This window comes from Anas acuta, chromosome 20, assembly GCF_963932015.1.
Source record: "Anas acuta chromosome 20, bAnaAcu1.1, whole genome shotgun sequence".
In the NCBI taxonomy this organism is placed as follows: Eukaryota; Metazoa; Chordata; class Aves; order Anseriformes; family Anatidae; genus Anas; species Anas acuta.
Window position 1 is genome coordinate 442,574 of NC_088998.1, and position 27,846 is coordinate 470,419.

General features: G+C 57.6%; 4 protein-coding genes across 24 annotated transcripts in view; 1 reads left to right on the forward strand and 3 right to left on the reverse strand.

Moving 5' to 3' along the window:
* Window positions 1-2,538: 2,538 nt before the first annotated feature.
* Window positions 2,539-4,383, reverse strand: TMEM141 (transmembrane protein 141). 3 transcript variants are annotated; one of them, XR_011089251.1, is made up of 5 exons: window positions 4,289-4,356; window positions 4,129-4,195; window positions 3,939-4,022; window positions 3,494-3,728; window positions 2,539-2,841 (listed from the first exon to the last, which is right to left on the reverse strand). XR_011089251.1 is itself a non-coding variant. In XM_068657441.1 (5 exons), exons 1-5 carry the CDS (start codon window positions 4,340-4,342, stop codon window positions 2,765-2,767), a joined length of 414 nt encoding a protein of 137 aa, XP_068513542.1. In that variant the 5' UTR covers window positions 4,343-4,356; the 3' UTR covers window positions 2,539-2,764. The 3 variants fall into 3 exon arrangements, 2 of the variants coding, with proteins under 2 accessions (XP_068513542.1, XP_068513541.1); XM_068657441.1 differs by having other exon boundaries at window positions 3,494-3,625; XM_068657440.1 differs by lacking the exon at window positions 4,129-4,195 and having other exon boundaries at window positions 3,494-3,625; window positions 3,939-4,128; window positions 4,289-4,383.
* On the forward strand, window positions 4,381-6,984 carry PAXX (PAXX non-homologous end joining factor). 12 transcript variants are annotated; one of them, XM_068657436.1, is made up of 8 exons: window positions 4,381-4,511; window positions 4,593-4,653; window positions 4,740-4,789; window positions 4,869-5,059; window positions 5,147-5,179; window positions 5,806-5,880; window positions 6,321-6,414; window positions 6,512-6,984. In XM_068657436.1, the coding sequence occupies exons 1-8, from the start codon at window positions 4,408-4,410 to the stop codon at window positions 6,549-6,551; spliced, it is 648 nt and encodes a 215-aa protein (XP_068513537.1). In that variant the 5' UTR covers window positions 4,381-4,407; the 3' UTR covers window positions 6,552-6,984. The 12 variants fall into 12 exon arrangements, with proteins under 12 accessions (XP_068513537.1, XP_068513538.1, XP_068513539.1 ...); XM_068657437.1 differs by having other exon boundaries at window positions 5,809-5,880; XM_068657438.1 differs by lacking the exon at window positions 5,147-5,179.
* Window positions 6,985-7,249: 265 nt separating this feature from the next.
* On the reverse strand, window positions 7,250-10,800 carry CLIC3 (chloride intracellular channel 3). Its single transcript, XM_068657324.1, has 6 exons — window positions 10,691-10,800; window positions 9,786-9,895; window positions 9,368-9,493; window positions 9,124-9,230; window positions 8,611-8,786; window positions 7,250-8,195 (listed from the first exon to the last, which is right to left on the reverse strand). The coding sequence occupies exons 1-6, from the start codon at window positions 10,724-10,726 to the stop codon at window positions 8,037-8,039; spliced, it is 714 nt and encodes a 237-aa protein (XP_068513425.1). The 5' UTR covers window positions 10,727-10,800; the 3' UTR covers window positions 7,250-8,036.
* A 403-nt stretch (window positions 10,801-11,203) lies between these two features.
* The window catches only part of ABCA2 (ATP binding cassette subfamily A member 2), a 41,963-nt gene continuing 25,320 nt past the window's right edge, over window positions 11,204-27,846 (reverse strand). For 3 of the 8 annotated variants that reach the window (XM_068657317.1, XM_068657318.1, XM_068657316.1), the window contains exons 23-50: window positions 27,579-27,775; window positions 27,106-27,288; window positions 26,459-26,643; window positions 25,999-26,119; window positions 25,425-25,715; window positions 25,140-25,247; window positions 23,953-24,171; window positions 23,484-23,586; window positions 22,740-23,068; window positions 21,904-22,117; window positions 21,635-21,740; window positions 21,177-21,288; window positions 20,678-20,738; window positions 20,301-20,475; window positions 20,104-20,219; window positions 19,673-19,820; window positions 19,211-19,334; window positions 17,748-17,880; window positions 17,359-17,476; window positions 17,057-17,235; window positions 16,623-16,764; window positions 16,107-16,241; window positions 15,720-15,823; window positions 15,316-15,408; window positions 14,900-15,002; window positions 14,611-14,748; window positions 14,144-14,350; window positions 11,204-13,846 (exon numbers count right to left, since the gene is read on the reverse strand). In XM_068657317.1, coding sequence (XP_068513418.1) covers window positions 13,811-13,846; window positions 14,144-14,350; window positions 14,611-14,748; window positions 14,900-15,002; window positions 15,316-15,408; window positions 15,720-15,823; window positions 16,107-16,241; window positions 16,623-16,764; window positions 17,057-17,235; window positions 17,359-17,476; window positions 17,748-17,880; window positions 19,211-19,334; window positions 19,673-19,820; window positions 20,104-20,219; window positions 20,301-20,475; window positions 20,678-20,738; window positions 21,177-21,288; window positions 21,635-21,740; window positions 21,904-22,117; window positions 22,740-23,068; window positions 23,484-23,586; window positions 23,953-24,171; window positions 25,140-25,247; window positions 25,425-25,715; window positions 25,999-26,119; window positions 26,459-26,643; window positions 27,106-27,288; window positions 27,579-27,775 — 4,180 coding nt within the window. In that variant the 3' untranslated portion in view covers window positions 11,204-13,810. The remainder of the gene's footprint in view (window positions 13,847-14,143; window positions 14,351-14,610; window positions 14,749-14,899; window positions 15,003-15,315; window positions 15,409-15,719; window positions 15,824-16,106; window positions 16,242-16,622; window positions 16,765-17,056; window positions 17,236-17,358; window positions 17,477-17,747; window positions 17,881-19,210; window positions 19,335-19,672; window positions 19,821-20,103; window positions 20,220-20,300; window positions 20,476-20,677; window positions 20,739-21,176; window positions 21,289-21,634; window positions 21,741-21,903; window positions 22,118-22,739; window positions 23,069-23,483; window positions 23,587-23,952; window positions 24,172-25,139; window positions 25,248-25,424; window positions 25,716-25,998; window positions 26,120-26,458; window positions 26,644-27,105; window positions 27,289-27,578; window positions 27,776-27,846) is intronic. The other 5 variants (XM_068657320.1, XM_068657319.1, XM_068657321.1 and 2 more) reach the window with 4 other exon arrangements.

A 27,846-nucleotide genomic window follows, 5' to 3' on the forward strand; every position in this document is an offset into this window, starting at 1 on the left:
TAGGAAGAGAAGAGTGCTGATAACATGCTGATGTTTTAATTGTTGCAGAGCAGTGCTTCCACCAAGCCAAGGACTTTTCAGCTTCTTGCTCTGTCCTGCCAGCGAGCAGGCTTGGGGGGCAGTAAGAGCTGGGAGGGGACTGCCCCAGGACAGCTGGCCCAAACTAGCCAAAGGGGTATTCCATACCATCTGGGGTCATGCTGAACAACAGATAGGGGTGGCTAGCCAGGGTGTGGGGGCCGGCTGTTTGGGGATAGGCTGGGCATCAGTCAGCGGGTGGTGAGCAATTGCATTGTGCATCACTTGTTTGTACACATTATTAGTAGTAGTACTATTATCATTATTGTTATTATTATTATCCTCTCTTAATAAACTGTCTTTATCTCAACTCACAAGCTCTACTTTCCCGTTTCTCTCCCCTATCCCAGAGAGGGAAGGGGGAGGGTGAACGAATGGCTGTGTGGTGTTTAGCTGCCATCTGGGTTAAACCACAACAGCAGATTACAGAGTCACAGAATGACAGAATCATCTAGGTTGGAAGAGATCTCCAAGATCACCTAGTCCGACCTCTGTCCTAACACTAACAAGTCCTCCACTAAACCATATCACTAAGCTCTACCTCTAAATGTCTTTTAAAGACCTCCAGGAATGGCAATAAAACCACTTCCCCAGGCAGCCCATTCCAATGCCTCACAACCCTCTCGGTAAAGTTTTTCCTAATATCCAACCTAACCCCCCCCCCCGGCACAACTTTAGCCCATTCCCCCCTGCCCTGTCGCCAGGCACACAGGAGAATAGACCAACCCCCACCTTGCTACAGTCTCCTTTAAGGTACTTACAAAGAGCAATAAGGTCGCCCCTGAGCCTCCTCTTCTCCAGGCTGAACAAACCCAGCTCCCTCAGACGCTCCTCGTAGGACTTGTTCTCCAGACCAGCTTCATCGCCCTTCTCTGGACTCGCTCGAGCACCTCCATGTCCTTCTTGTAGCGAGGGGTCCGAAACTGAACACAATACTCAAGGTGCAGCCTTACCAGAGCTGAGTACAGGGGGACAATCACTTCTCTAGCCCTGCTGGTCACACTGCTTCTTATACAAGCCAGGATGCTGTTGGCCTTCTTGGCCACCTGAGCACACTGCTGGCTCATATTCAGCTGACTATCAACCATCACTGCCAGGTCCTTCTCTGCCAGGCAGCTCTCCAACCACTCCTCTCCCAGCCTGTAGCTCTGCTTGGGGTTGTTGTGCACTTGGCCTTGTTGAACTTCATGCAGTTGACCTCAGCCCATCGGTGCAGCCTATCCAGATCCTCCTGCAGAGCCTTCCTACCCTCGAGCAGATCGACACACGCACCTAACTTGGTGTCATCTGCAAACTTACTGAGGGTGCACTCGATCCCCTCATCCAGATCATCGATAAAGATATTAAAGAGGACTGGCCCCAGTACTGAGTCCTGGGGTACTCCACTAGTGACTGGCCTCCAGCTGGATTTGACTCCATTCATCACAACTCTTTGGGCCTGGCTATCCAGCCACTTAATCACACAATGAAGCGTACGCCAGTCCAACCCACAAACTGGAGAATGCTGTGGGAAATGATGTCAAAAGCCTTACTGAAGTTAAGGTAGACCGCATCCACAGCCTTTCCCTCATCCACCAACCGCGTCACTTTGTCATAGAAGGAGATCAGGTTTGTCAAGCAGGACCTGCCTTTCATAAACCCATGCTGACTGGGCCTGATCACCTGGTTTCCCTGCAAGTGCCGCATGATGACACTCAAGATAATCTGCTCCATGAGCTTCCCTGGCACTGAGGTCAAACTGACAGGCCTGTAGTTCCCCAGGTCTACTCTCCTGCCTTTCTTGTAGATGGGCATCATGTTTGCTAGCCACCAGTCAACTGGGACCTCCCACAATAGCCAGGACTGCTGATAAATGATGGTAAGCAGGTTGGCCAGTTCCTCCGCCAGTTCCCTCAGTATCCTCGGGTGGATCCCATCTGGACCCATCGACTTGCGTACATCTAAGTGCTGTAGCAGGTCACTTTCCTCGCAGATTATGAGGGCCACATTCTTCTCCCCATCCGCTTCCACCAGCTCAGGGTACTGGGTATCCAGAGAACAACTGCTCTTGCTGCTAAAGACTGAGGCAAAGAAGGCATTAAGCACCTCAACCTTTTCCTCATCTCTTGTAACTAAGTTTCCCCCCGCATCCAGTAAAGGATGGAGATTCTCCTTAGTCCTCCTTTTCGTGTTGATTTATTTATAAAAACATTTTTGTTGTCTTTAACAGCAGTACCAGATTGAGCTCCAGGTGAGCTTTGGCCTTTCTAATTTTGACCCTGCACAGCCTTACAACATCCTTATAGTCTTCCTGAGTGGCTTGCTATCTTTTCCAACAGTCATAAACCCTCTTTTTTCCTAAGCTTTTGCCACAACTCTCTGTTCAGTCTGCTTCAACATTTACCAGAGGGACTGTCTCCAGGTGACTCCTGCACGCCACCTCTTTCCATCCTATTGGCAGTCTTTACTTTAACCACAGTGTGCACTTTGAGCTCTTGACTTTTATTACATTTGACATGTGCAATGCTCACACACAAACCACCTGAGAGTCTCAGGTCTCCAACATGCATGCACTGCACCACTGACTTATCTAAACTCCCTGGCAGTACTACAGACAACTCCCATGCAGCACAGGCACATCAGGAAAACAGGAAGGGGTGAAGACAGCAGCAGCAGGACACAGGCGTAGCACACTGTGCTGCACTGGCTACTCCACAATATCTCCGTACTTGTTCCTCCTCACAGGTGGTGCAACTCTCTCTGCGTCCTCTGGGCTGAGACTTTCTGCAATAGACAAGAACAAACTCCTTGTACCCCAGACAATCCCAGCATCTTTGGCAGGTGTGAGCAGAGAACCATAAAGCTCTGTTGAAGAGTTTGATGCCTCTTCAGCTTGGCCTAGCTTCAAGAGTTCATTGATGCCAATAGCAGATAGCAGAGGCAGCCATAAAAACCACCCAGCAGAGGCTGCTCTGGTGCCCTCTGCAGCCCTACCTTTCTCATGAGCAGCCTGGCTTAAGCACAAGCGTGGAGGGGTTTGCTAGCTCACAATCTTCTGCCCTATTCTTCCTCTTCTAGCAAACAAAACCTCCTCCACAATGTCCCTCATGAATCCACAGAACAGGCAGGCCAGCAAGCAGAAGTGAGCATACACTCTCCATACCACTGGCTGCACCCAAATGATGGGCCCAGAGAAGTGAGAGCTGTGAGAGTGGGGCAGGGCACTCTGGCTGTGCTAGCACTGCTGCTACCCCAGAGGGCTACTCCTGTCACATAAGAGAAGAGTCCCTTAACTGCAGGGTACCTCTGTGGGACTTTACCAGGGATTCTAAGAAAGATACAAATAGTCACCAGCTTAGAAGCAATGCAGGAACAGCAAAGAGCTGCAGCAGGCAAGACAAGCCCAGGTAAAGCAGCAAGGAGACATGAAATATACCTGTAGGTTGAGACAGCCCATCAGCCATGGTATGCTCCTGTGGGGACTTGCCCGTCTCCAGGTAAATCCAGAAGTCAGAGCATTTCTGTGTCTCTGCTTTGGTCACCATATAGCTGGCAAGGGATCCTGCAGCTGAAGAGACCAACATGCAGGCAGCTTCCAGAGAGCACTGGTAACAAGTGTGTTTGCAACTGCCTACAGGCAGTCCCTGAGCCTCCCAGGCACCCTTGGGGAGCTTGGGGAGCAGAAGGGTGGAATGAGTCAGGTCACAACGCCCCCCACATTAAGGGCAAACTGCCGTTCCACCTGCAAACACGGTCCCGGTCCCGCAAGCCGAGGCCGTGCTCCCTGCAGGGCCCAGCACTGCCAGCCTGCTCACAGCCGAGCCTGCAGCCACATCCCGGCAGCAGGCGCTAGGCAGGGCAAGGAGACTCAGGGCACTCACCCACGGACAGCAGCAGGTTGTACTGGAGGGCGTACGGCAGCTTCTTGTTCACCAGCTTCTGCACGGCGAAAGCGGCTCCGCTGCCTGCCAAAGCCCAGGGACCGCGAGCAGGATACCAGCCAAGGCCACCCGCCGCTGGGGGCCGAGTGCTGGGGCCTCCCCCGCCCGGCGGAGCCCGCCCCGGCCGTACCTGCCACGAAGGCGCCGATGCCCTTCATGAAGGCGTGGGACTGGCACGCCGCGTACTGCCGCAGCGCCTGCGGAGACACCGTCAGGGCACCAGCCCGGCCCCCCCCGCCCGGTCCCCGGCTCGCGGCCCCCCAGCCCCGCCAGGGAGGGCCGGCGCCTACCGGGTGCCTGGCGGCCACGCTCTCGTCCACCCGCTGCAGCCCCAGGTTCACCATGGCGGCGCCGCCCTCGCCGGCCGTGCGGGGCCCGGGGCCGGGCCCGCCCCTTCCGCGCCGCCGCCATGGCGGAGCCGCCGGGGCCTTTCTGCGTGCTGGGGGCCGGGCCGGGCCGGTACCTCTGCTACTGCTGCCCCGCGGCCGGCCCCGGCTCTGCCGGCACCGTCTGGTGAGCGCCGCGCCGGGCGGGGGAGCGGGCCGGGCCGGGCCGGGGCGGCTCGAGCCCCGTCTGAGCCGCTGCCCCCCGCAGTGTGACCGACGCGCTGGAGGTCTGGGCCGGGGAGCTCGGCGCCCGCCCGCCGCAGGGCCGCGTACGTAGCGGGGCTGGGGGCCGCGGGGGGGGGGCCGGGCCGGCGGGGTCCCGGGCCGCGCCGCAGGAGGTGCCCTCTCCCCGCAGGCGCCGCAGGGCGGGACGGGCCTGCCGGAGGACGGCGTCGCGAAGCTCAGGTGGGTGCTCGGCGGGACCCGGCGCCCTTTGCCGCGGGGCTCCGGGCTCCCGCCTCACCCCGGGCTCTTGCCCACGCAGGGAAGCCCTGCGGCGTGGGGCCGTTTCCCTGAGCCTGCAGGAGGGCAGGGCCACGCTGCAGCTGCAAGGGGAGGCCGGACACAGCACCCTTCATCTCTGCAAGCTGCCTGTTGCTGAGGCGAGGACCCAGCTCCAAGCGCTGATGTTTGGCTTGGCGACTTCCATCAAGGAGCTAGAAGAACGTCTCGAAGGTCTGTGTGGGGTTGTGGAACAGGGCAACGGGAGAAAGGAGATCAGCTTCCATCCACTGTCGTGGTACCATCTCTCTCCCACCTAAGGTTTCCCCCAAGTGAGCCAGTTCAGAGGACCAAGTAAGACGGCATTTAGGAGGCTGTTTTCATGGTCTCATCCCACATGACATCTCCTCATGAGCTATGGCTAAATTGGCCAGGAGAGATGAAAATGTGTGGACTGGGCAGCAGAGGTGCTACTTTCGTCTTCCTGCTTGGGCTGACCTGTTCTCAAAGCTGGCCAGGGCCTTCCCTGACCATCTTGGGCAGAAGAGATCCTGTATAGGACTGAAAGCAGCGTTGTGACAGTGTGCAGGAGCACAACCTTGCCCTAATGGCTGACAAAACACCATTGTTGCCTTACAGAGGCAAGTTTCCTTTACCGTGAGGGTGACAGAGCATTGGAACAGGCTGCTCAGAGAGCCTGTGGAGTCTCCATCTCTGGAGATATTCAAAACCCTACTGGATGTGATCCTGTGCAACATGCTGTAGGTGACCCTGCTTGTCAGGGAGGTTGGACTACATGATCTCCAGCTCTCCCTTCCAACCTCAACCATTCTGTGAAGGTCTTGGGGTAGCAGCACCCTAGATGGAAGTGGCTGGAAAGAGAATGTTGCTAGGTTTGGTTGTGGGCTGTGGAGGGGAGGGAACTTGCTGGGAAGCCCGGGATACATTAGCACATAATCTGATTCTCGTTCCTGTCTCAGCAGTGGTGGGCACACTGGGGTCTTCCTGCAGCCCTGAGAAGAATGCTTCCCAGAGCCAGCAGCTCTTCCTGCCAGGTAGGCAGTTACCATGGGTTGTGTTGCTTGTTTGCCTTCTCTTCTCCAGGAAGCTGCTGGCTCCTGTGTCTTTTTACTCTCCAGGAAACTCTGAGCCCCCTCTGCTTTGGCTGCTGTCACCCACCCTGCTCTTGGTGCCCTTCCCAGCACAGGAGGGGCCAGGGCTCAGCATGGTAGCTCTTGAGGTGCACTGTGCTCAGGTCCGATGCCTAGTATCACCAAGCAGGGTTGCTTGCTGGCCTCCAGGAGAAGGTCAGGCTTCACTGCTCTTCCATGGCAGTTCCGTGAGTCCCTGGAGCTTTCACATAGGAGACCAAGTATGGCCCCTCATCAGCCATGGCTTCTGGAGGCACATCCTGGGCACAGAGGGGCTTGCAGGGCTGCCAAAGCAACCAGCTGACCTTTGCTTTCCCTATCCTTCCTGTCTCTGACTGAGGCAGACCCCAGCCCAAGGAAGAACAGGGCTGCTGGCTCAGCTTTGTCAGCTAAGCGGAAGATCCCAGGAGAGTCTCTCATTAATCCTGGTTTCAAAAGGTAAGCGCTGTTCCACAGCCCAGTGCTGGGACTTGAGGTCCAGTGAACACCGGCGAGCTCCTGGCTGGCCTGTGACTCTCCTTCCATCGCCTTCTAGCAAGAAGGCACCATCTGGAGTGGACTTTGAAGACTCATGACCTGTGGTGTCCTGTCCCCCCGATGACAGCATTTTCAACCACGTGTGGCTGATAGAGGTTTTGCTGCCTCCTGGCCCTGCCAGGCTCCTTGCTGCAGGTGTGGATCATGGTCAACAAGGGAGATGGATGGGGCAAGCAGGACCCAGAGACCCGGAGGCAGTGCCTGGCAGGCCTGAGGGGGCAGCAGATCCTCAGCTGGTGCTGTGGCAGGGCCTTGGGGGGAGGGGGTAGACAGGGCAGGGGTGACAAAGTGGTGGCTTTTTTTACCTGCAGCTTCTTCCTGCTGAAAGGAGCCACCCCTTTACTCCACTCGCCATTAATTGGTGTGTTGTTTTTTTTAAATATCTTTGAAAGATATTTTTTTAAAGATCACCTGTGCTTAAGTTATTGCCAGTAAAGCTGTTTTTAACCAGTCTCTGGGGGCTTGTCCAGAGTGAGAGTGTATGTGTGTCATTTCCTTTTGCCCTTCCATTGCTCTGGAGCCATGTGGCCAATTTCAACTGAATCTAAGGAGTCAAGGGGTCAGAGGAGTTCACTTTCCTGACAGTTTTGTGCCAGTGGGCTGGTGGGTGACTGGTTAGAGCTTCTCTAGCCCCCTGGAGAGCTGGAAGTGTGGGCACAACCCTTGCTAGACTTGGAGGCCTGCGCAAAGTCCTGTGTGGGAGGAGAGCTGTTGGGGTCTGTCACTCCAGACACAGTTATCTTGCTTGCAAAGCCTTTATTGATCACCAGGTGCTCTGATACATGGCTTGGACTTTTCCTACTTCATCCCCATCCCTGTCCCAAATCTTCTCAAGAGAGCTTCCTACGAATGGGTCCTGGAGGGACAGTGCCCTCTGCTCCCCTTGCACAGGGCAATGGGGACAGAGGGCGAGGTCATCAGCATCACCAACAGCATTCCCACACCTCCATTCCCAGGGTTTTGCCATGGCTGTGCCAGTTCTCCTCACCCTGTGCTGCTCTTCACAGGCATCAGGTGGTGCAAGCTGTCCTGGCACAGCCCTGTCTTGGGTCCCTCATGTGGCTGGTGGCACAATGTGCCTCTGAGGGAGGCTGCAGGGATACCCTCTCTGCTCTGGGCTCTCTGCTCTAGGCAGACTTTTCTCTCCCCAAAATGAGGCTCGGCTCCTGCTGTTACCCTCAGCGTTGCCCAGCTCTGTTACAAGTGGTGCCCATGGCTGTACCTTTGCACCCATCTTTGTGCTTGAGGGATCACAGGGTAGGTCAAGAGTGTCCTGGCCAGGCAGGGAGGGTGACACAAGAAGCGAGAATGCATTTGCAGGTTCAGTGCAAGGCAGCTTGCTGATAGCACCTCAGGCAAGGGTGTCAGCTTGGGGAAATTTGGGTACCAGGGATGCAGCTCATGCTCTCTGCCCTCCCGAATGCAATTCAGGCAGGACAGTGGTGGTGGCAGTGGAACAGGGGCAGGCATTGGCCTGCTGCCTGACCCCATCCCTATGCCCATCTGGGTGTTTGCCCGGCTCACTACGGAGACCGGACCACAGAGCGATAGGCCTGAACTATCTCCTCACTGTTGGGGCAGGTGTATTTGAACTCCTTGGTTTCGCTGGCGTTGTTAAGGTAGCGCCACACACCGCGCAGGTCCTTGGGGATCCCGAAGTGGCGATAATGCTGGCAGACAATCTGCAGGCAGAAACAGCATGAGTTCTTGCCCAGCACTGTGTGCCTGTGATGTGCCAAGGAGGGTTTTGTGGCTGGTAGGTAGTGGCATTCACAGCCACATGGGTGACATAGCATGAGGGGACATCTGTGGCAGTGCACAGGATGGAGAGGTGGTACCTGGTGGGGGAGGCAGACGGGAGTGAAGTCTGCAGGAAGGCACCAAGCTGTGCAGGGGTCATGGGGAAGGGCGTGCCAGGCAGGCAGCTGGGGGGCATGGTGAATGGGGGAGAAGAGGGAACACGGGTGGGTGTAGGGGCGGAGAGTTGTTGCAGGCAGGTGATGGGCTGGCACCCAGGAGGAGGTGAGGGCATGGGGCAGGCAGTACAGAGACGCCAGGGCAAGTGGAAGGTCACAGCATGGGGATGCCTGTGCTCACCTGCACGATGTTGAGCTTGGGCAGCAGGTTGCAGTCAGCTAACGTGAGCTGGTCCCCGTCGAGGAAGCGGCGCTGGGAGATCCGGAGGTGGGGCTCACAGGCCAGCTCATACTCCAGGGGGGCACTCAGGTACTCATCCAGCTTCAGCAGGGCCCTCAGCAGGCTTCGCTGCAGTGCTGCAGGGTGGGCAGCAGCACGCTGGGTCAGGGCAGCACCCTGCTGCAGGCATGGGACCCGCAGCTTTGCTGAGCTCTCCCTGCCACGTAGCCTCCTCTGCCAGCCTGCCCTGGTGCCCACATTGTTCTTGCCTGGCCCAGGTTGGTCCCTCCCTGTTCTGCCAAGGGTACCCTGGCTCAGCTGTGCTGAACCACACTGGGGGTGGGGGGCTGGGGGTACCAGGACGCTGAGGGATGGGCAAGGAAGGGCTGGCCAGCCTCAGGGGTCTCAGCACCTGAGGGCCTGCCTGGGGTTCCCCAGTGTGGCACAGCACAGGTGGCCCCCCCACTTCCTCACCTTCATCCTGGGCGGGCACTGGGTTCTTAATGAAGGTGGAGAACTTGTGGAAGATGTCATTGCCAGCCAACCTTGACTCCTTGTACCGTGGGACCAGGCTGGGGAACCTGTGGGGATGTGGGCACAGCTATGGAAGGAGGCAGAGGCTGGCAGGCCCAGGTGCTGCCTGCCTGCTGCCCCTTTCTCAGCCTCCCCCACCACACTTTAACCACTTCCCCTTTCTGGGGCAGTGCTGGACACTGACATGGGGGGGGCCAGCCTGTCCTCCAGAAAGTCCTCGATGTTGACAGTGTCGGTCTTCGGGTCTCCGTTGTAGAGCAGAACGGGCAGCTGGGCACCTGGTGCAAAGTCCTTCAGCACGTCCAGTGCCCTGCAGGAGACAGGGATGGTTGCTGATGCCTACATTGCCCAGAGCTTTGTGGGGCACTGTGTTGTGTGCATGTCCAGGGCAAAATGGTGATGTGGTTCCCCCGAGGCTGCTCCTGCCCCACTGTGTGCCTGTGGCAGTTCTGCCCTGGAAAATGCCCACCACCCTCCCTCAGGGCAATGGTGGGCAGCCAGGGGGATAAAACAGACTTTACCCTTCATGCCTTTTCCCAAGGTGGTGGGGTCCTGCCTATACCCCTCAGAGCAGTGTGTGGGTACCACAGGGTGCCGCTCACCTCTTCACATCCACGGTGGTGAGGGTAAAGGGTACCCCTTTGAGCAGCAGCACCATGAAGAGCCGCTGGCAGAAAGGGCAGTGGCCCACACTCTCCCCGTCCTCGCTTGCCTGTGGGCAAAGACAGAGAGCTCAGCTACCCCAGCCCCACACTCCGGCAGTGGGTGCGGGCTGGGGCCTTGGCTGGCTGCGGGCCAGCGAGCAATACAGACAGCTTCTAGGGCCTGTTATGCTGGGCACAGTGCCAGTCCCTGGCCCCTGCCTGCTCATGGGGCCTCTGTGCCCCACCCCAGAGCAGCCTGCGTGGCACAGTAGGTGGTGGCCCACAGTGCTGGGTGGCAGGGGTTTGGCACAGCCACTAGCTTGGCACCTGGCTGTGGCAGGGGACAGCCCAGCAAGACAGGGGCTGTGTGGTGGCCGTAGGAGGTTTATGGCAATGCTGTTGGCCCTGCCACCCTCCAGGTGTGCCCTCAGGCAGGCCATGTCCTGCCCTGTACAGCTGGACAAACTGCCCTAGCCAGCTGGTGGCTAGGAAGGGCCCAGGAGGTGCAGGTGCAGGTATCGAGGCACTGCAGTGGCTGGGCTGGTGTGCAGGGGTCCCCTCTTCACCCAGATGTGTACACGCACACACAAAGGGTACCTGCAGTGGATGCAGGGTGGGAGAGGGAGTGTGATACCCCAGTCCAGCAGCCCTTGCTGAGCACCTATGCCTGCGGGGCAGGCAGCAGCACAGCGTGCTGGAGAAGATGCCAAGCTGCCTGCTACCTGCCTGGGAACCTGCAGGTGGACAGGGGGGTGTGCAGGGGTAGCTGAGCCACCCCAGCCCAGGGTACTGCCAGGGGTAGTAGCCAGAAGCATCCCTGCCCAGCCCACATTTTCCCCAACCTCCAAACGACCTCCACTCACCTTGACGAAGAGCTGGATTTGGGGTTTCTCAGCCATGCTGGGTGGTGGCTGCTGGTTGACTGGTGACTGTGCTGCAAGTGCCTGTGCTGGAGCTGCAGCCCCTCCCAGCCCACATTCCTCCCTGGGGTGCACCCGCTCCCACCCACGCCTGGCCCCACGGCATGGCTGGGGACGCCCTGCTGTGGGGCCCTGGCTGCCAGGGCTGCTGCCCAACAAGGGCAGCTCACAGCAGCACCCACTGCTCCTGCTCAGCACCTGGGGCGGCTGCATCCCTTGGGGCTTTGTGTCTGCCAGCACCCCCCCAGCCAGCCTCACCACCAGCCCTGGACAATGCCATGTGCTGGGTATGGCCCTGCATCCAGCTCCCTTTACCCACACCAGGCTCTTGCACCCCACCTGGGGCACTAGGAAGCCCATCTTCTGCCATTCCCCAGCCAGATCCCTCCCCAGGCACCACAGCCCTGGCAGCCCTGAGCTCCTGCCCACCTCCTTCCAGACACCACACAACCTTGCTGGCTTCAGTCATTATTTTTTATTTAAAACAATCATTATTTTCACATTTCATCTTTTTTTCTCTTGCTAGCAATGTACAGGCTCCTCCAGAGCATCTCCACCCATCGGTACACCCCACACTTGGGGCTGTGCATGGCACAGGTGCTGGCATCTGAGGATGTGTGGAGGGAGGCAAGGTGGGAAGCAGGGCCAAACTCAACAAAGCAAATAATGTTAAGGCAGCAGTCACCCCCACCTCGGGCAATGCTGCACCGCTCCAGCCCACTGCCATGGGCTGGAGCAACCACTTGTCTGTGCAACCACCCTCAGGGTGCCCAAGGGTCAAGGGCCGTCCTGCACCTGGGATGGGGAGGTCACTACGGCCACCCAGACTGCTAAGTGTGCCCTGGACACATTGTGCTAGGGGCACAAAAGCTTCTCTGACTGTCCAAGGACAGTGGCACAGCACCAGGTGGGCACAGATCTGCTGATGGGAGCACTGGGGTTCTCCTTGTCAGACGAGCCCCAGGAGGCACAGCAGCAGGACACGTGTGGGGTGAGGATGAAGCCCTGCCTGGCCAGAGCTGGCCACTGCAGCAGTGTCGGGCACCATGCCCCCTTGGGTGCCCAGAGAGGGCTGAGCTGTGCCACCTCCAAGGTGACACATGAAAGCCTGCAGGTGACACTGTCTCTCCATGGTGGCAGAGAGAGCTAACCTGGACTTTGCTTGTACCCCAGCACAGTGTGGTGCACTGCCTGCACCATCTGCACCACCCAGCGACCAGTTTCCTGTATGCCATAAAAAATATATGGTCTGAAAAATCTGAAAATAGAGCTTATCTCCCCCCAATTTTTCCCCTATTGAAAATACTGTATATTGTATCACAATCTATAGCAGTTGGCATACAGGAGTGCTGAGCCCTGGGAGAGGCATGGGCACAGCAGAGGGCAAGGTGGCACCTGGGTCTACGGGGCCTGGGGCTTAGCCCACACCTGTGCCAGGGAGACTGGAAAGGCCAGCAAGGCCTCCAGGATGGAGGCAGCCATGGATGGTTGCACCATACAGTATGGCAGCTCTGGACACACCAGGGTGCTGCAGACATCCCAGGGGTGGGTGGTCAGGGTTAGCATCATGAGCCTGGAGGTCACCCCTGCTTTGTCACAGCTGTGCGATGCTGAAAAGCAGTGGGCTGGGGGTGTCACAGCGGGCTGGGCACTGCCCCCAGGGGTGACACGGTGGCAAGACCCTCTGCAGAAAGGAGGGGCACTGCCACCTGAGGGGGTGCCTGCTGCCTGCCCCAGGTGACACGCAGGGTCACAGATGCTGGCCTCCATCCTTCCATCCCCAGCATTCCAGGCACCTCTGCCAGGCTGAACCAGTGCAGAGTCAGGCTGCCTTGTCCTCACACCTTGAGGCCACCTCCCCCCCCCAAACCCAAAAGCCATCCTGGGGTGCAGCAGTCCCCTCTCCCAGTGCCATCAGTGAACCAATAATTAGAATCCATTACAAATAGCTCCCACGCTGGGCCAGACTCTGAGCAATGAGTGCTAGGGCAAGGGAGAAAAGGATGGGTGACAGTAGAAAGATGGCACAGTTGCAGCGATGCCCTGTGCCTAATGCTCACTGAGGAAGCAGAGTGTGATGGCAGGCAGGAGGGCAAGGTGAGGGGTTCTGGGACATGGTTGGGGGCAGAGGGGAGAAACAGCTGGTGCCAGCATGTGAAATACCCTGTGAAATACCTCTCTGCCCCACCACGTGCCTCTCTGCATGGGCGCCAGTGCTGTGCCCCAGGGATAGCACTGAGTGCCCAGAGCGAGCAAGGAAAGGCTTGGCAGAGCCAGGGCAAGCACTGGTACCTGGCAGAGGCAGCCCTGGGCAAGGTAGCAAGCCCAGTGCTTGGCAGGGCCAAACCCCTCAGCTGGCAGAAGCACCAGCAGGGCTGAGTCCCTGTCTCCAGCAGGCTTGAGGTCACAAGTGATGTTCTGTCAGCAGTGCTGACAACAGAAATCAAAGAAGGGTGAAGCACTGGAGCTCCTGCCTCTGCAGTGCTGGGCCAATGAGCCCCCTGTGATGCCATGAGCAAGCGCCAAACCCGGCAGGTGATGGAAACGAGGAAAAAGCAGCAGTCCTTCCTCTGGCCATGCCAGGGCCAGGCCTGGGGTAGTGATGGGCCAGGGGTATCCCCATGGCCAGGATTCCCTTGGGGTGGATGCAAAAGTGGGTGTCCAAAGGCACCACTCTAAGAGGTCTCTTCCCTGCCAGCATGGGACACGCAGGGCTGGCGGCACTGTTGCAATGTAGTGTCCTGTTCACAGTCTCTGTCCGTGGCATGCACCAGCCTGGCAAGCTGGCAAGGACGGCAGCCCCTGCTGGTGCCATGTGGGGAGTTGCTCCAGAGCTGCAGGGGACAAAGGCCAGCTGGTGGCCATTGGTTCAGAGTCCATCCAGGCTGGTACCGTACCCACTGTGTCCTTTCCAGCAGCAGGGCTTGACCCCCTGGGGTTGTGGGGGCAGTTCCCTGCATCCCCATGCCGACTGCGTCCGCTCAACAGGGACAAAGGGAGAGGAGAGGCAAAAAGTATTTGGTGGCTTCACAGCCAGGGGATGTGGCTCCCCCCCTCAGTGTCTCAGCACAGCGTGTCCGTGTTGAATGAGAGCTGAGCCTGCGGACACAAGGACAGCAGGGCTCAGGGGCCAGGGCCAGGCAAGGGACTGCCAGCTCTGCCCAGCACACTGAGCTCTGGGGCACTGTGGGGGCCAGGACCTGTTGTGGACATTGGGGAGCCCCCACAGCCTTCTTTCCCACACAGCACCCTCCTGCCTGGCCCCTGCCCCACAGGGTCCCGTTTCCCCAGGATGAGGCTGCAGCACCTAGTACAATGCCAGGGCTTGGCCCCAATGCTCCATGATAGAGACATAGCTGGGACCCCGGTCACTGAGATACTGGGAGCACTTCTCACCCTCTCCTCCTCGAAGCTTATGAGGCCTTCATCATCAGTTTCCAGGTCCTCCTGCTCCTCCACCACCAAGGCCTGCAGCTCCGTGGGGGTTGCCCGTGGGCGCAGAAGGCTCAGCACATGTTCCAAGGGTGACTGCATTGCACAGCTAGGGCTTGTCTCCTGCTGCTCCAGGTTGTCACTTTGCTTCTTGGCAAAATTCACAAACACCTGGCAGGAAAAGGGTGAGAGGCTGCAAGAGACATGGCACAGAACCCTGCCCCAGGATGCCCCTAGCCTGACACTTCTGCCACCAGAGATGAGCCATGAGCACATCCCCGCCTCTGCATTCCCCCATGTTCCTGGCCTAGCACTTGCTGCTCTTGTACTGAAAGAGGCTTTTGCAGGCACTTGGACATGGTCACCTCCCTGGGCACAGTCACCCTCCCTGGGCATGAGCACCCTGCTTCTCACTCCATCTCAGGCCTCACATTGTCCAGTGTGGTCTGGCTGACAGAGTAGTCTTCAATGCCCAGCACATCCACCACCTGCTCCATTTTGCTGAAGACCTGTGCCAGTGAGATCTGGTCTGACTTGAGCTGGTACTGGGCCTTAGTGTGGTGCCGCTCCTGCAAAGGACACTGAGGTCACACCCCAAACCCCATTCCATCAACCCAGAGGGGGATCCCATGGAAGGGACAGCCCCTTGGGGGACAAAGGCTGCTTTCCACCATGACACATGGGCTGGCACGGATTGCACTGCCACCACTGGGATCTCACCTTGAGGATGGCCTCAGGAAAGTTGCGGTTGAAGAACCTCACCACCTCCTTGACGTTGAGGCTGGACTTTGTGCGCACTGTGATCATGTAGCCATCTCCAAACCTGCACAGGCATGAGGGACCCCATGAGACCCTACCTCCCCACCTGCACCTCTGTGGGGAAGGACTGATCCCATGGAAACCTGCCTGCTGGGGATGATACTCACCAGGCTGCCACTGCACCCACCAGGGCAGTTAGGTGCCAGTCCAGGCTGCCCTGATCCCCATGCCCACCCTCTAAAGCAGCAACCACACAGATGGTTGAAATCTTCATGCAGATGCCATGAAGAAACGAGCCATACACCCTGCCATTCAGGAACCAGCACCTCCTGGCATGTGGCACACACAGGATGCTGGACCCCTCACTAGGTTCTTACCTGTTTTTCAGATGCTGGATGCTGCCAAGACATTTGAGCCGCCCATTCACCATGATGGCCAGGCGGGTACAGAGCGCCTCACATTCCTCCATGCTGGGGAAACAGGACAGGTTTGAGCTGGGTGGCTAGAGGCCACACAGCATGGGCAGAGGTGCAATGTCTACCTGCAAGGGGCTGCAGGCTGGACATAAGTGGAGTCAAGTTCCTCAGGCCTTCACCCCTTGTGCCATGGCACCACCACCAGTGATGGGAGACAGCAAGAGGGTGTCCCAGGTTCCCTCCCTGTGTCCTTTGCCATACACTGTCCCCTGGAGTCCAAAGAGCCCCACTTCCACCCACCACCTGCCCACACAGCACATGAGGTGCCTGGAGGTGTCATGGGTGTAGCCCAAAGCCCCTCAGACCTGTGGGACGTGAGCACCACGGAGCGGCCTGTTTTGATGACATCCAGGATGAGGTTCCAGAGGAAGCGCCGTGCCTTGGGATCCATCCCCGTTGTTGGCTCATCCTATGGGACAGATGGCATGCTCAGACAAGGCAGCTCCTGGGGGAACCCCGCCACTCCCTGCCTTCCCATCGCATGGGCACAGCTCTGCTTCCCTGCCCCTTGGAACTCTTGTGGTAGAGCCAGTGGCAGACAGCTTCCACCCAGGGCCCTGTTTCACCCAGGATGGCTGCACACTAGCCTGGGTCCAGCCCCAGGGATATGGGACTGAGTGGGAGCACAGGTCAGTGATAGGGGTGGGTCAAGGACCCCACATGACAGGGTGTTGGGGTGGCCCGGGGCGCACCAGGAAGATGAAGGCTGGGTAGCCGATCAATGCGATGGCTGTGGACAGCTTCCTCTTGTTGCCTCCACTGTAGGTGCTGGCAGGCTTGTCAGCGTATTTGGTCAGCTCAAGCTTCTTCAGTGCCCACTTGACTACCTGCAAGGTGCAGAGGGCTGTGGTCCCCCTGCCAGGGCTCCAAATGCCCCTGGTCATGGGACACGCAGAGCTGGCAGCATGCAATGGGCAAGCAGCCAGGCCCCACAGCATGGACCAGCTGCCAAGCGATGTGCTGGGCAGGGGAGCCCCATGACAGCCCCTCGCACAGCCCTGTGTGTTGGTGGGGCCTGTAAGCACCTGTGCCCAACCCTGGCCCAGTGATGGGCACACTACTGGAGCAGCACTGTCCTTGGGCAGCAACTGGCAGAGTCATGAGGGCAGCAGTACCCGCTCAGGTCCCCACTGGCGGCTGGTGAAATTCTGTTCCCAGAGCAGCCCATGGCACAGCACCAGCCCTCAGACGCCCCACCAAAGCCCTACCCGCTCCTCATCTTTCCACGGGATGCCACGCAGGCGGGTGTAGAGCTCCAGGTGCTCCTGGGCTGTCAGCTCGTCGAAGAGCGCATCGAACTGTGGGCAGTAGCCCAAGCTCTGCTGCACCTGCAGGAGCTCCTTCAGGATGCTGCAGAAAGGACAGAGGGGCCACAGGGAGAAGGAATTACTGTCTGCCCACACACAATTTTTCCTTTTGAGAACACCTGTTGCTCATCCTCCTTTCACATGCCTTTATATTGTAGCATCTTATTCCAAGTAAACCGCAACTGGCAGCCCTGGCCAAGAGCCACGGTCACTTGCCACACCCCAGACAAGGGTCAGCCCAGCAGGACACAGGGCTGCAGTCCCACTCAGGCTTCTTTTTCCTGGGAGACCCCAAAGCAGGCCCCATCCCATCCAGTCAGGCTGTGCCCCTGTACCTGTGCCCATTAACGAAGGCCTCTCCTCCTGTGGTGCTCTCGTCCCCCGTCAACATCTTGAAGGTGGTCGTCTTTCCCGCACCATTGACACCCAGCAGCCCGAAGCACTCCCCAGGCCGCACACCCACGCACAGCCGATCCACGGCCAGGATGCGCCCAATCTTGCGGGACTTGTATACCTGGCAGAGCAGGGCAGGGGTGCTCAGCACGCTGCCCCGGCACCCTGACCCAGCCAACATCCCTTGGATGCCCCAGAGCATCTCCCCTGCCTGCAAGTCCAGGGCAGGCTGGGGTTGCTGTACCTTGGTGAGATTTTCAATCTTCAGCATGTCATTGTCAGCATCCCCACGCAGGACACGGTGCCGCTCATTGGCTACATCAATGTCATCTTCGATGGGCTTGGTGGAGACAGGAAGCCGCCTGCAGAAGGGTGCAAAGGGCAGGGTGGAGATGGGTGTGAGCAGAGGCCAAGCAAGCTGCCATCCTGCGCCCACGCAGGAGGCAGAGGCTAGGGACGGAGGGCCTCCCCAGTTCTGTGCCTGCTGGAGAGGCAGCCCTGGGCTAAGGGGTCCCAAAGCAAAACTCTGCCCCATTTAGAAAATCTGGGAAGGCTGTGCTCTGCTAGAAATACCCAGAGGCAGCTCTCAGCTGGGCATTGCCTGCTTGGCCCCACGCTCCCAGCCACACTCACTGGGGCTTCCGGAAGAAGTTGTATTGGCACATGATGGTGATGAAGAAGCCGACAAAGCCTTCAATTGTCATGGCGACAAGTCCACGCGTCACAATGTCCCATTCAAAAGGTGATTTCATTTTATCAAACTGCCCTGAGGGGGATGAAGAGAACAGAGCATCTGTGGGGATGCTGTCCCAAGAGGACATCCAGCCCATGTGGCCTCCTGCATGGCTGAACCCACAGCCCCAGTGCAACAGTGCCTCTCCAGGGCACCACAGAGGTAGCCTTGCCTCACAGGTTGTACAAAATCTAGAAATGACCTCTGGTAACAGCAGCAAATATTTTCAGTGGGAACTACTGCAGCAACCAGGTTCACACAATTTTCCACTCTGTGGCCTTGAAATGACCTCATAGCCCCCTTGACAGCATGTGGCAGCCCTGCCCATGGAGGCCAGCCCTGGCTGCAACCACATGGCAACACTACTGGACACACAGACACTCCCACCCTGTGTGCTCCCTCCCTACCACAGCACCCTTGAGAAAACAATAATGCGTTTTCCAGTCCAGAAGGCTGATTTTAACCTGTCCCACACAAGGAAAAAAACATTCAAACTGGAGATGACGCAGGCTATGTTCCTGGTCAGAGGCTTAGCAGCAAAACAGCCAGGTAGCAGCAGCCTTTATCTCAACACCACCTTTGCTGTACAACCTAAGCTGGCCTGCTACAAGATGACACTGTCTAGCTCCAGTGTCCCCTCCCCTGCCTTCTGTGCCTGCTGCCATAGCTGCCTGGGCTGGTTGGTGTTGCAGGCAGCAGGGCTGGTTACAACAAGGCTTTCCATTCACAATGTATTTGTTGTTGAATTCATCTTGCAACTTTTCAACCTCAGTGGGTAGGATCAACCCAACTGAGAATGCATACTGGATGAATGTGTCAGATTCCGCTTCTAAACACCCCCCATGATTCCAGCAGCACCCAAGTTAGATACAGAAGCTGCTGAGAAGTAGAGAGAAGCAAGAATATTTTGAGTCCAAGCTGAAGCTGCAATTGGCAAAAGGGTCATTTTGGATGGGCAATGCAGCCCTGCAAGCAAGAGACCACATCTAGAACAAAACAGCCCTTGCAGTTCCCATCCCTTGTATCACTGCACATCCACACCGTGGCCCCACTATGGGCAGTGTGTGATGGCAGCAGAAATGTACAATGCTGCCAGGGCTCACTACGTCCACTTTCTGTGCAGCTCATATTTGAGATGGCCCAAGAAACCATGCTCAGCATCACAGGTACCACAACATGCCTGACCCTCAACTGTGTCTCTTCCTGGGTCCCCTCTAGTTCACATCCCCTGGATTTTTGCTCCAGGTTGATCTGGGCCCTGGTTGAGCCCCACAGGGTGGTTTTAGGGGATGTGCTGGCACAGTGATCCACCCCTGGCCCAACCTGCCCTGGAGTAAGGGAGGGAGGGAGGAAAAGGCCATACCAATCTTGGCGTAGTACTCATTGATGTACTCATTGTAAGCCATCTCCATCAAGCCATGGCCCAGGTTGTAGTTAGGGAATACAAGGAAGCAGCTCTTCAGGTAGCTGTTCACCACCTTCAAATCCTGTGGAGATGGACAGACAGAACATGACTATCAGAAACACCTGTGAGGACTCTGAGCACACAGTACTGTGAGCCCGAGCAGACCTCATAGCTGACCCTGCTGTGAGCAGTAGCTTGGAGAAGAGACCTCTTGAGGTCTCGCTCAGCCTGAGCTGTCTCATGACCCAATTGCTGTCACCACCCTGGCAGCAAGCAGGCACCACCACCTGCCACATGGAGCCACAGGCTTTGTCACAGTGTGATGGCTCCTTGCACTGTGCCAGAGGCATCTCCCCTCTTATCAAGCTGAGGGAGGCATCTTCTCCCTTCCTGGTGGCCGCAGCCATGTGAACCCTGTACCTTGTCATGCTCAAAGAGCTGCAGCAGGAACGTGGCGACAGTGGCAGTGATGCCAATGAAGAGGTTGATGACGATGAGGAAGACGTAGGCAGAGCTGGGCACCTCAAACCAGAAGGAGGCAGGGTACATGATGGGGGTGATGGACCAGCTGGGGAGGCAAGCAACAGGAGTGCACATGAGCATGGTAGGACTGTAGCACCCACTGGAGAGCTCTGGGATTGCTCATCTCCCAGCCCCATCCTTCCTGGGGTCTCCCACCCCAGGGTTCACAGCCCACTAGCTACAGGAGCCACAGAACTGAAAGACAGGGGGACAGAAAGATCTGGGCTAGATCCTGCCTGCTTAGCCACAGTGCAAATGGGGCACCAGAAGGACCCACTGGTGCATCCTGACTTCACCCCTCCCTTGCTCACCCCATCTGACCAACATACCCATACAGCAGAAAGAGTGAGAGGACGGCTGGGAAGTTGGTGGGAGAGGTGTATGCCGGGAGGTCAAACACGAAAAGGATAATGATACAGCACGTGGCTGGTACCAGGTAGTTCAACTGCAGAAGACAGAAACTTCTTTAACTGCCTGTCCACTCAGCCCTGGGGGCTCAGCTGGTGAGGCCACATGCCCTGCTCACCATATCCCACACGTAGTTGGCCAACCAGTAGATGACAGGGTCGCAGCCGCTCACAAACTGCAGGTGTTTGGCCTTGGTGGCCTTTTCAGCCACCAAGAACACCACAAAGCTGGCAGGCACAAAGGACATGGCCACAATGATGAAGATGGCAATCACCACGTCTGTGCCTTGCAGACTGCAAGGAAGAGGAGAGCAGAGACATCATCACCCTCAGCTCCCCAACCTTGTGTGGGACAATCACTGTAGAGAGGACAGGGCATGGCACAAGGACCCCCCATGTCACAGCCTCCCAGTCAAACCCATGCAAACCACAGTGGGAAGCTCCCTCCCCTGCTACATGATGGCCACCCTCCCTCAAACCAGCTCCCTGGACATACAGGTAATCCAAGGACAGGCTGGCGCTCGTCTTGTTCATGGGATGGTTGGTGACCGTGATGCCTGCAGCAAAAAGAAACATAGGATTGTTTCTATCCTGGCTCAGGATAGAAAATGTTACCCCAGCCCCAGCCTGCCTGGTCCTAGTTCTCAGTGGGAGGAGTTTCCTTCCCTGTAGCCCAGAAGCAACACTGCTTTGGGGCCAAGACCTCCCTCTCATCAACTGGCAGACAGATAAGCCTGCAAGCCCAGGTGTCAGCAGCAGCACCTCAAGAGGTGCTGCCCCAGCCATACGCTGTCTAGCTTAGATCTCAAGCCACACATAAAGGTGTATGAACCCCCTGCCCCAACTGTGCACTAGCCTGCTTTGTCCAAGAGAGTACATGGCATTTTAGAACCTTGTTGGTCCAAGAGAGAATATGCACTTTAGAACCTTGTTGGACAATGCCCTAAAGCTGTTCCTGATATGCTTTTGTCCTTAAAACTCCTCCAGGCCCTCACCGTAGGCAGCAGGGTTGCCTTTGCTCTTGGGCAGGTTCGCTCGTAGGATGGCATTGTTGAGAGCATTGAGGTAGGTGGGCATGCTGTGGTAGCCCTTGTTGTTGTAGAAGACCTGGAGGAGCAGAAGAGTGGTGGGAAGTAGTAGGAGAGCTGGGCTCACACCAGATGTGTGGGGTGGGGTGGGGTGGCAACAGGGTGCCCCCCTGCTCATGGCTGTGAGAAGAGCAGGCCAATGCTGACTACAATGGGTCTGACCCATTGTGGTGGGAGCTCTGCAAAGTGCTCCATGTGGTTAAGAGCCCCACCAGATCTCTTGCCAGAGAGCACTGCTGTAGAGAAGTGGATAAGGGGCCTGGCTGCGCAGGCAGCACTGCCTTCCCCCTTCTCTACCTTGCCTGTGCCAGTGCTGCTGCTGCCCACCCATCTCCTGGCTACCTCAGGGCTCAGCTTGATCCTACCTGGGCTGTTCTCCGGACGGCAATCTTGCGCACCATGGCAGGAGCCCTGGCCCCAAAGGAGGCTGGGATGGATTTCTGGACATTGCCAAAGGTGAGTGCCCCGTACCTGTGGGACAAAGCACCCCCAAGAAGCTGTGACTGCTGTCCCCTGTGTCAAGGAGCAGGGCCACACTCCTGGCTCCCATCAGCACCCCTGGGGTCTCCCAGAGGCCCCAGCCCCACATCCTGCACTATGGCAGAGGGCAGAGCCCTCCCAGCCTCCCTCTTGCCTGTGCAGACGGAAGCGGTCCGAGGTGTAGAGCAGGTACTCGGAGACGTTGCGCCCCGTGATGTCTGCCAGGATGTCCCCCGTCACCACTTTCATCTGTGGGGGATGGCCTCCCACACCACTGGGGCATGAGAAACCAGTCCCCTGCATGGAGCATGTGCACTTGATAGGCTCATGGATGATCCGGGGCAGGGCAGGGGCTGAGGTGACGGTCTCTGTGGGGTAGAGGAGGCAGAGTCAAGCCCCAGCCAGCCCTGGCTGTGATGGCTGTGTGGGGCAACATGGGCACAGAGGGGGATGAGAGGAGCACATGGAGCAACCTCCCTCACCCTCAGCCAAGAGGTTCTGGCCAGGCAAGGAGGAGCCTCCCTGCTGCCCTTGTGTTAGCTCCTGCTGACCTCAGCCCAGTCTTTAAATGGCCCTTTGTGTCCCAGTGATATAAAGGGGCCAAGAGATGGACCCAGGAAAAACGTGGGAACACACAGGGAACAGAAATGGTTCAGAGACAGGGCATGAAGTGTGTCTGGAGAAAGCAATGCAATCATTCCACTGGCTGGGGACCAAGTACCCAACCCAAGTACCAAGATTCCCAATGGCATCATCAGCCCAGTAAGCTCCGCAAGGACTGCTGAGGCTGAATGGGAGCAGTGCTGCAAGGCTAGCATCAACCCTGATTCAGAAGTGCAGCCAAGCAATGCTCTGCTATCACCGAGCCAAACAGCACCCGATGGGCACTTTGAGGTGCCACTATAGCTGCTCCTGCAAGGAAGACACATTGCCCTGCCTGGAGTTGAAACCCCAGCCCAAACAGACCGATGCACTAAGTGCAGATGACACCTTTGATAGCAGAAGAGAAGATTGTGGAGTTCCAAGCATGCAGCAAGTCCTCATCCACTGAGATGGGGTAGTCGGAAGGAGCTGGGGATGGAGGCGGTGGCACGAAGTTGGAGAGCGGCAGGCCCTGAGTGAAGGAGTCGATGCACATAGCATCAAAGTACTTGGCTGCCAGCATCTTGGACTCATTGCTATTGAGGTTCAGGGTCTGCATGGGTTGGTCCAGTGTGTTGTTGAAGGCTGTCTTGAGCACACAGGTGGCCCCGATGCCAGAGGGCAGGTGGAAGGTGTTCACTAGCTGCTGGGGGCTGGCATCTGGAGACAGCCTGATGCTGCAGGGAGAGCAGCAGGTAAAAGGTACAAGAGGCATGAGACATGGAACATCCCACCTTGGCCTTCTTCTGGGCAAGTCCATGCAGCCTGAGTATGTGTAGTGGCTGAATGGGCACAGGCACCACAGCTGTACAGCCTTGGGTACCCACTCAGCCCAAGCCTGGCATGAGCCAAGCTGATGATCACAGCCAGCGTCAGGACTGGCACCTCTCCCAGAGAGGCCCCAGGGGAAAACGGAGGGTACTTTCTGCATGGGGCATTACACTGGCCAGGCTCTACTCCAAGCCCAAGCCAGCCCCAGTGCCAGACCAACTGTAAATTGCCCTCCCCAGTCCCATCACCCCATTGTGGTTCTGGGTACGGGAGTGAGATTGGGGTGCAGGATGGTGCTCTTGAGCAAGCAGCAGCTCTCACCGGTACTCACGCCGCTCCTCGTTGGCATAAGGAATGAAATTGCCCTTGGGCTGGGTGTAATTGTGGTACTGTGATGGCGAGAGGATGAGGGGTGGCAGGTCACCTGTGGAAACAAGGACAGGAACCTGTTTGTGGCCTCAGCACCCCTGCCCATGCAGCCCCATGCTCACAGGCAGGCTGAGCACCCAGAAGCCTTGTCCTTATCTCACTTGAGTCCCACCCCCAGCATCACCACCAGCCCAATAGGGGTAGGCAGAAAGGGCTAAGATGAGTCCCCAGCATCTGGGTCAGCAAGACCTGGCTGGTGTGAGGGCATCAGGGTGGGAAATGTGCCCTCACTCCAAGCTGCTGCCAATGCAGAGAGAGGATACCTGACCTGGTGCAGGGGCATGAGTCTGGGCCCTGGAGAGGGGACAGGGCAAGACCCCCTTGTCCTCCTCACCCCAATGGGACAAGGGCTTGCAGGTACCTATTTCAGGCACGGAGAGTGCCACAGTCATGGCCACGCAGACAAAGAAGGCAGGCAGAAGGATCTGAGAGAAGAGGGCCTTGGTGTTGCGCTTGGCACAGTGGAAGCGTTTTACAATCAGCCCGTGGAACTGGCGCAGCTTCAGCCATGAGCCCTCCAGCTTGAAGGTCCCCTGCCCAGCCAAGTCATGGTCCTCTGCCTCCACATCGGCCTCTTGGTCTGCAAGGAGGAGGTGGCAGGTAGGAGGATGTGAGCCACCTGCACAACTGCTCCTGCAGGGTCCCAGTGACCCCACACCTGCCTTAGCCTGTGGCCACACAGATGCTGAGCTATGCACAGCCACTCTGAGGGGCCACTGAGCTTTGGTGTTACCATGGCACGAAGCAAGGCAGCTGGCTGGCAGGTTTCTCTTGGCCCAAAATGGGAAATTGTTACAATGGTTTAAAAAACAAACAAACAAACAAATGTGGTGCTTTTTTGCAGACCCCCCCATCTTCCCATCAGTTCTAGCCAGCCCAGATGCTCCTGGATGGCAAGGGCCTAGTGCAGACAGGAAGAGGGGGGACAGGTTGTGGGTGTGGGGACCCAGCAAGGCAGTGAGTTTGGGGCTAGGACTTGGGAAGTCTGATTGCAGTGCAACACTGCTGCTGCTCTGCCTCCCACTGACCCAAATTCAGCAATACTCAGAGCAATACACAGACCTGGCAGGGGAAGAAGAGTGTCACAGCAATAAATTAATCATGACAAGAACTGGTGGGATAAACCAGAAAAGGATTTGTGAAATAAACAGTAGCCTTTGGGCTCCTGCCTGCATGCTCTGTGCTTGTGCAGTTTGAGCATCCAGGTAGGGACAGTCCTGAAACCATGTCAGCATCTGGAGAGTGAGCTGCTCTCTAGAAGATGACTCCATGCTGGAGGGATGGGCTGGCCAGCCAAGAGGAGAAAACCCAGCAGCTCAGCCACCATATCAGCGCACCCCATGCCACATTGTGCTGCCAGTCAACACAGTTGCTAGTGTGAGGAGTGTGTTAGTGGGAGTGAGTCTGCAGGTCAGCGCTTGCAGGATTCAAGAGAGACAAAGGGAAGGGCTAACACTGGCTGTGCCTCCACCTGTCGGTGAGCACAACAGTTCTGTGCCTCAGCACAGAATCCCTCATGCACATGACACCAGTTCAGGGGGTGCCAACCTTGGCTAGAAGCACCAGTTTCCAGCCATCCCACCCCAATCCTCTTCCCAGGCTGCAGGGCCTGTGCCTCCCTTTCTCTCTCTTTTACAGGCTCCCTGGACACATCATCTGTTGGAACACAGGCTCACTGTCACTGGGGGCTCAGCTGAGCCAGCATGATCCCCAGTACACCAGGGCATGGCCCCCTGGTGACGGCCAGCTCTGCCTTGGAGCAGCCATCCTCCCCATCCCAGAGCACCTCTATCATGGTGCACAAGCAGCACACCGCCACACGGCATTACAAACCTTGCAGACTGATGTTGTCAGGGTCCTGATGATTGTCAAACAATGGAGAGTAATCCCCAAAGAACTCAGAATAAGCCCCACCTTCGTCACCCCGCACGGAGCCCACCGAGGAGGCCGAGCGCAAGGACGCCTGCGACTGCGCCAGCTTGGAGCATGTCACCAGGTTGCTGAGCTCTACCTCGGGCTTCTCAGGCACGTCCACCTCAGCCAGGGGCTCCCCATTGGCCTCTGGCTTTGGGCCCAGCTCAGGGACAGGTGGCTGGAGGGCATCCTTCTTGGACTCCTTCATGTCTGGAAGGAGAAGGGGCACTGCTGCTGTCTGTGCCAGCCTTTGCTGTGCCTTGCACAGCAGAGCACAGATGTACTTTGCAAACCCAGATCAAAGCAGCTGATGGTTGCCCTTAAGCTGGGGCAGGCTCTGACAGAGGCCCCCCCTCCTCTTTGCAGAGGAGACTCCTGCTCCCATGCAAAAACCGAGGAGACACAAAGCCCACGTAAAGGCACACGGTGCCTTCACCTCACTCCCTGTGCCCCAGTGCCAACAGCACTGCCATGTGCCTCCTGCAGTCCATACCCACATCACTGTTCTCCAGGGACTGGTCCTCCTCAGACACCTTCAGGAAGACCTCCTCAAGTGTGGTGTCCATCAGCCCAAAACTGGTGAGGTCAAGTTCCTCCAGACTTTGCTCCAAGTGCTGTGGAAGGGAAACCATTGAATGAGAAGGGCAGGCGGCTCCAGCACTGCCACAGCACAGGGAAAACCCTCAGACACTCATCCAGTGAGTGCTGGTGCCAGGCAGGACAACAGCCCCATACCATTTGCTGTTGGCAGCTCTTTGGCAGGGCTGGAACAGGCCCAGTGCTGTGTCTTGCCCTTCTGGGACCAACTCCACATGGGCCCACATGCACATTTGTCCCCCCTTAAGCCTCATGAGATGCCATGCCCATCTGAGCTTGTCCTGCCCCTTCATGGTGATCCCCCATCCTTGCACTGTCAGCAAGGCAGGCAGCAGGGTTGTGGGTGGCTCAGGTACCTGGAAGAGCCTCTCAAAGCAGCCCTTCTTGACAGCCTCGCTTGGCAGGATGTAGGAGAGCTCAGTGTTGGTGTCCGAGATGAGGAGGCAGGAGGCCACGTATTTCTTGATAAACTGGGAGACGCGGGGCTCAGAGCAGGGGCTGACAGAAGAGTGGCCTAGAGGACTGTGGGGCTGGCCTGGCTCTGCAGCAGAGGGGCAGCACTGATCATCTCTTCTGGCCTTCTACCAGCAACCCCTGCCATCCACAGTACTCCCAGCACCTCAGGGGTTCCTTCTGCATCTATCACAGGGTGCTAGCAGCTTCTGGCTGCTCTGGCCATGCTTCCTGGCCTGGGTAGGTGCTCTGCCCTCAGCCCCACAGAGCACCACTGCCCACGCCAGACATCAGCAAGCAGCCCCTGGGCTGGACACCAGAATCAGCACCTGGAGGCAACACCTCCACGCAGGATCTAACTGGGGACCCAGAGAACCGAACAATGACACCTCTTGCATCACTACCCTGTCCCCCTGTCCCCTATGTGTGGCCTATGGGGACTTGAGGCAGGAGCATTTGGGTTTTGACCTCTTGCTCCTTTCCTGTGCACAAAAAGGGCTGGTCCCATCTACTAATCCTCTAAACCCAAGGTCCTTCTGGGCACACAGACCTGTGCTGTTTCTGGTGTCTGACTGCCTCTTCACCACCGTCAGCTTGTAGCCATCGCCATAGGTGCTCTTGAGGAAGAGTGGGGAACCACAGCACTTGAGTTTGCCATGGGAGATGATGGCAATGCGGTCGCCCAGCAGGTCAGCCTCATCCATGTGATGAGTGGACAGCAGGATGGTCCTCCCTGCCCGGTGGCACAGAGCATAAGGAGAGGGTCTGGGGCTACACCAAGGCTGCTGCAGCCCATGCCTGCCCTGCTTAGGTAAGGCACACTGCCTGGGGACATGGGGAAGGAGAGCACAGAGCTGGCCATGCCCCCGAGGGTCTCACAGGGACCCCTGGGTCACATGCAGAGGGGTCCAACTGCCACAGTGAGGGGTTTTCTCTGTGCTCCTAAGCCCAGGCTCTATTTTCTGCCCCACAGCAAGCTGTTCTCTCACTCTGGCAACCCAGGTGAATGCTGTCCTGGCTCACCTGGCTTGTACTTGAGGATGAGGTCCCAGATGGCCCTGCGTGCGTATGGGTCGACTCCAGCCGTGGGCTCGTCCAAGATCACAGCCCGTGACCCACCTACAAAGGCAATGGCCACTGACAGCTTCCTCTTCATGCCTCCTGAGAGGGTCTGCACCAGGGAATGGCGTTTGTTGGAGAGCTCCAGATCCTCAATCATCCTGAGGACAGTAAGAGAAGCATCAGGACTGCTGGGGCTGGCCTGTACCTGCAGCCAGCATCTGTGGGGAGC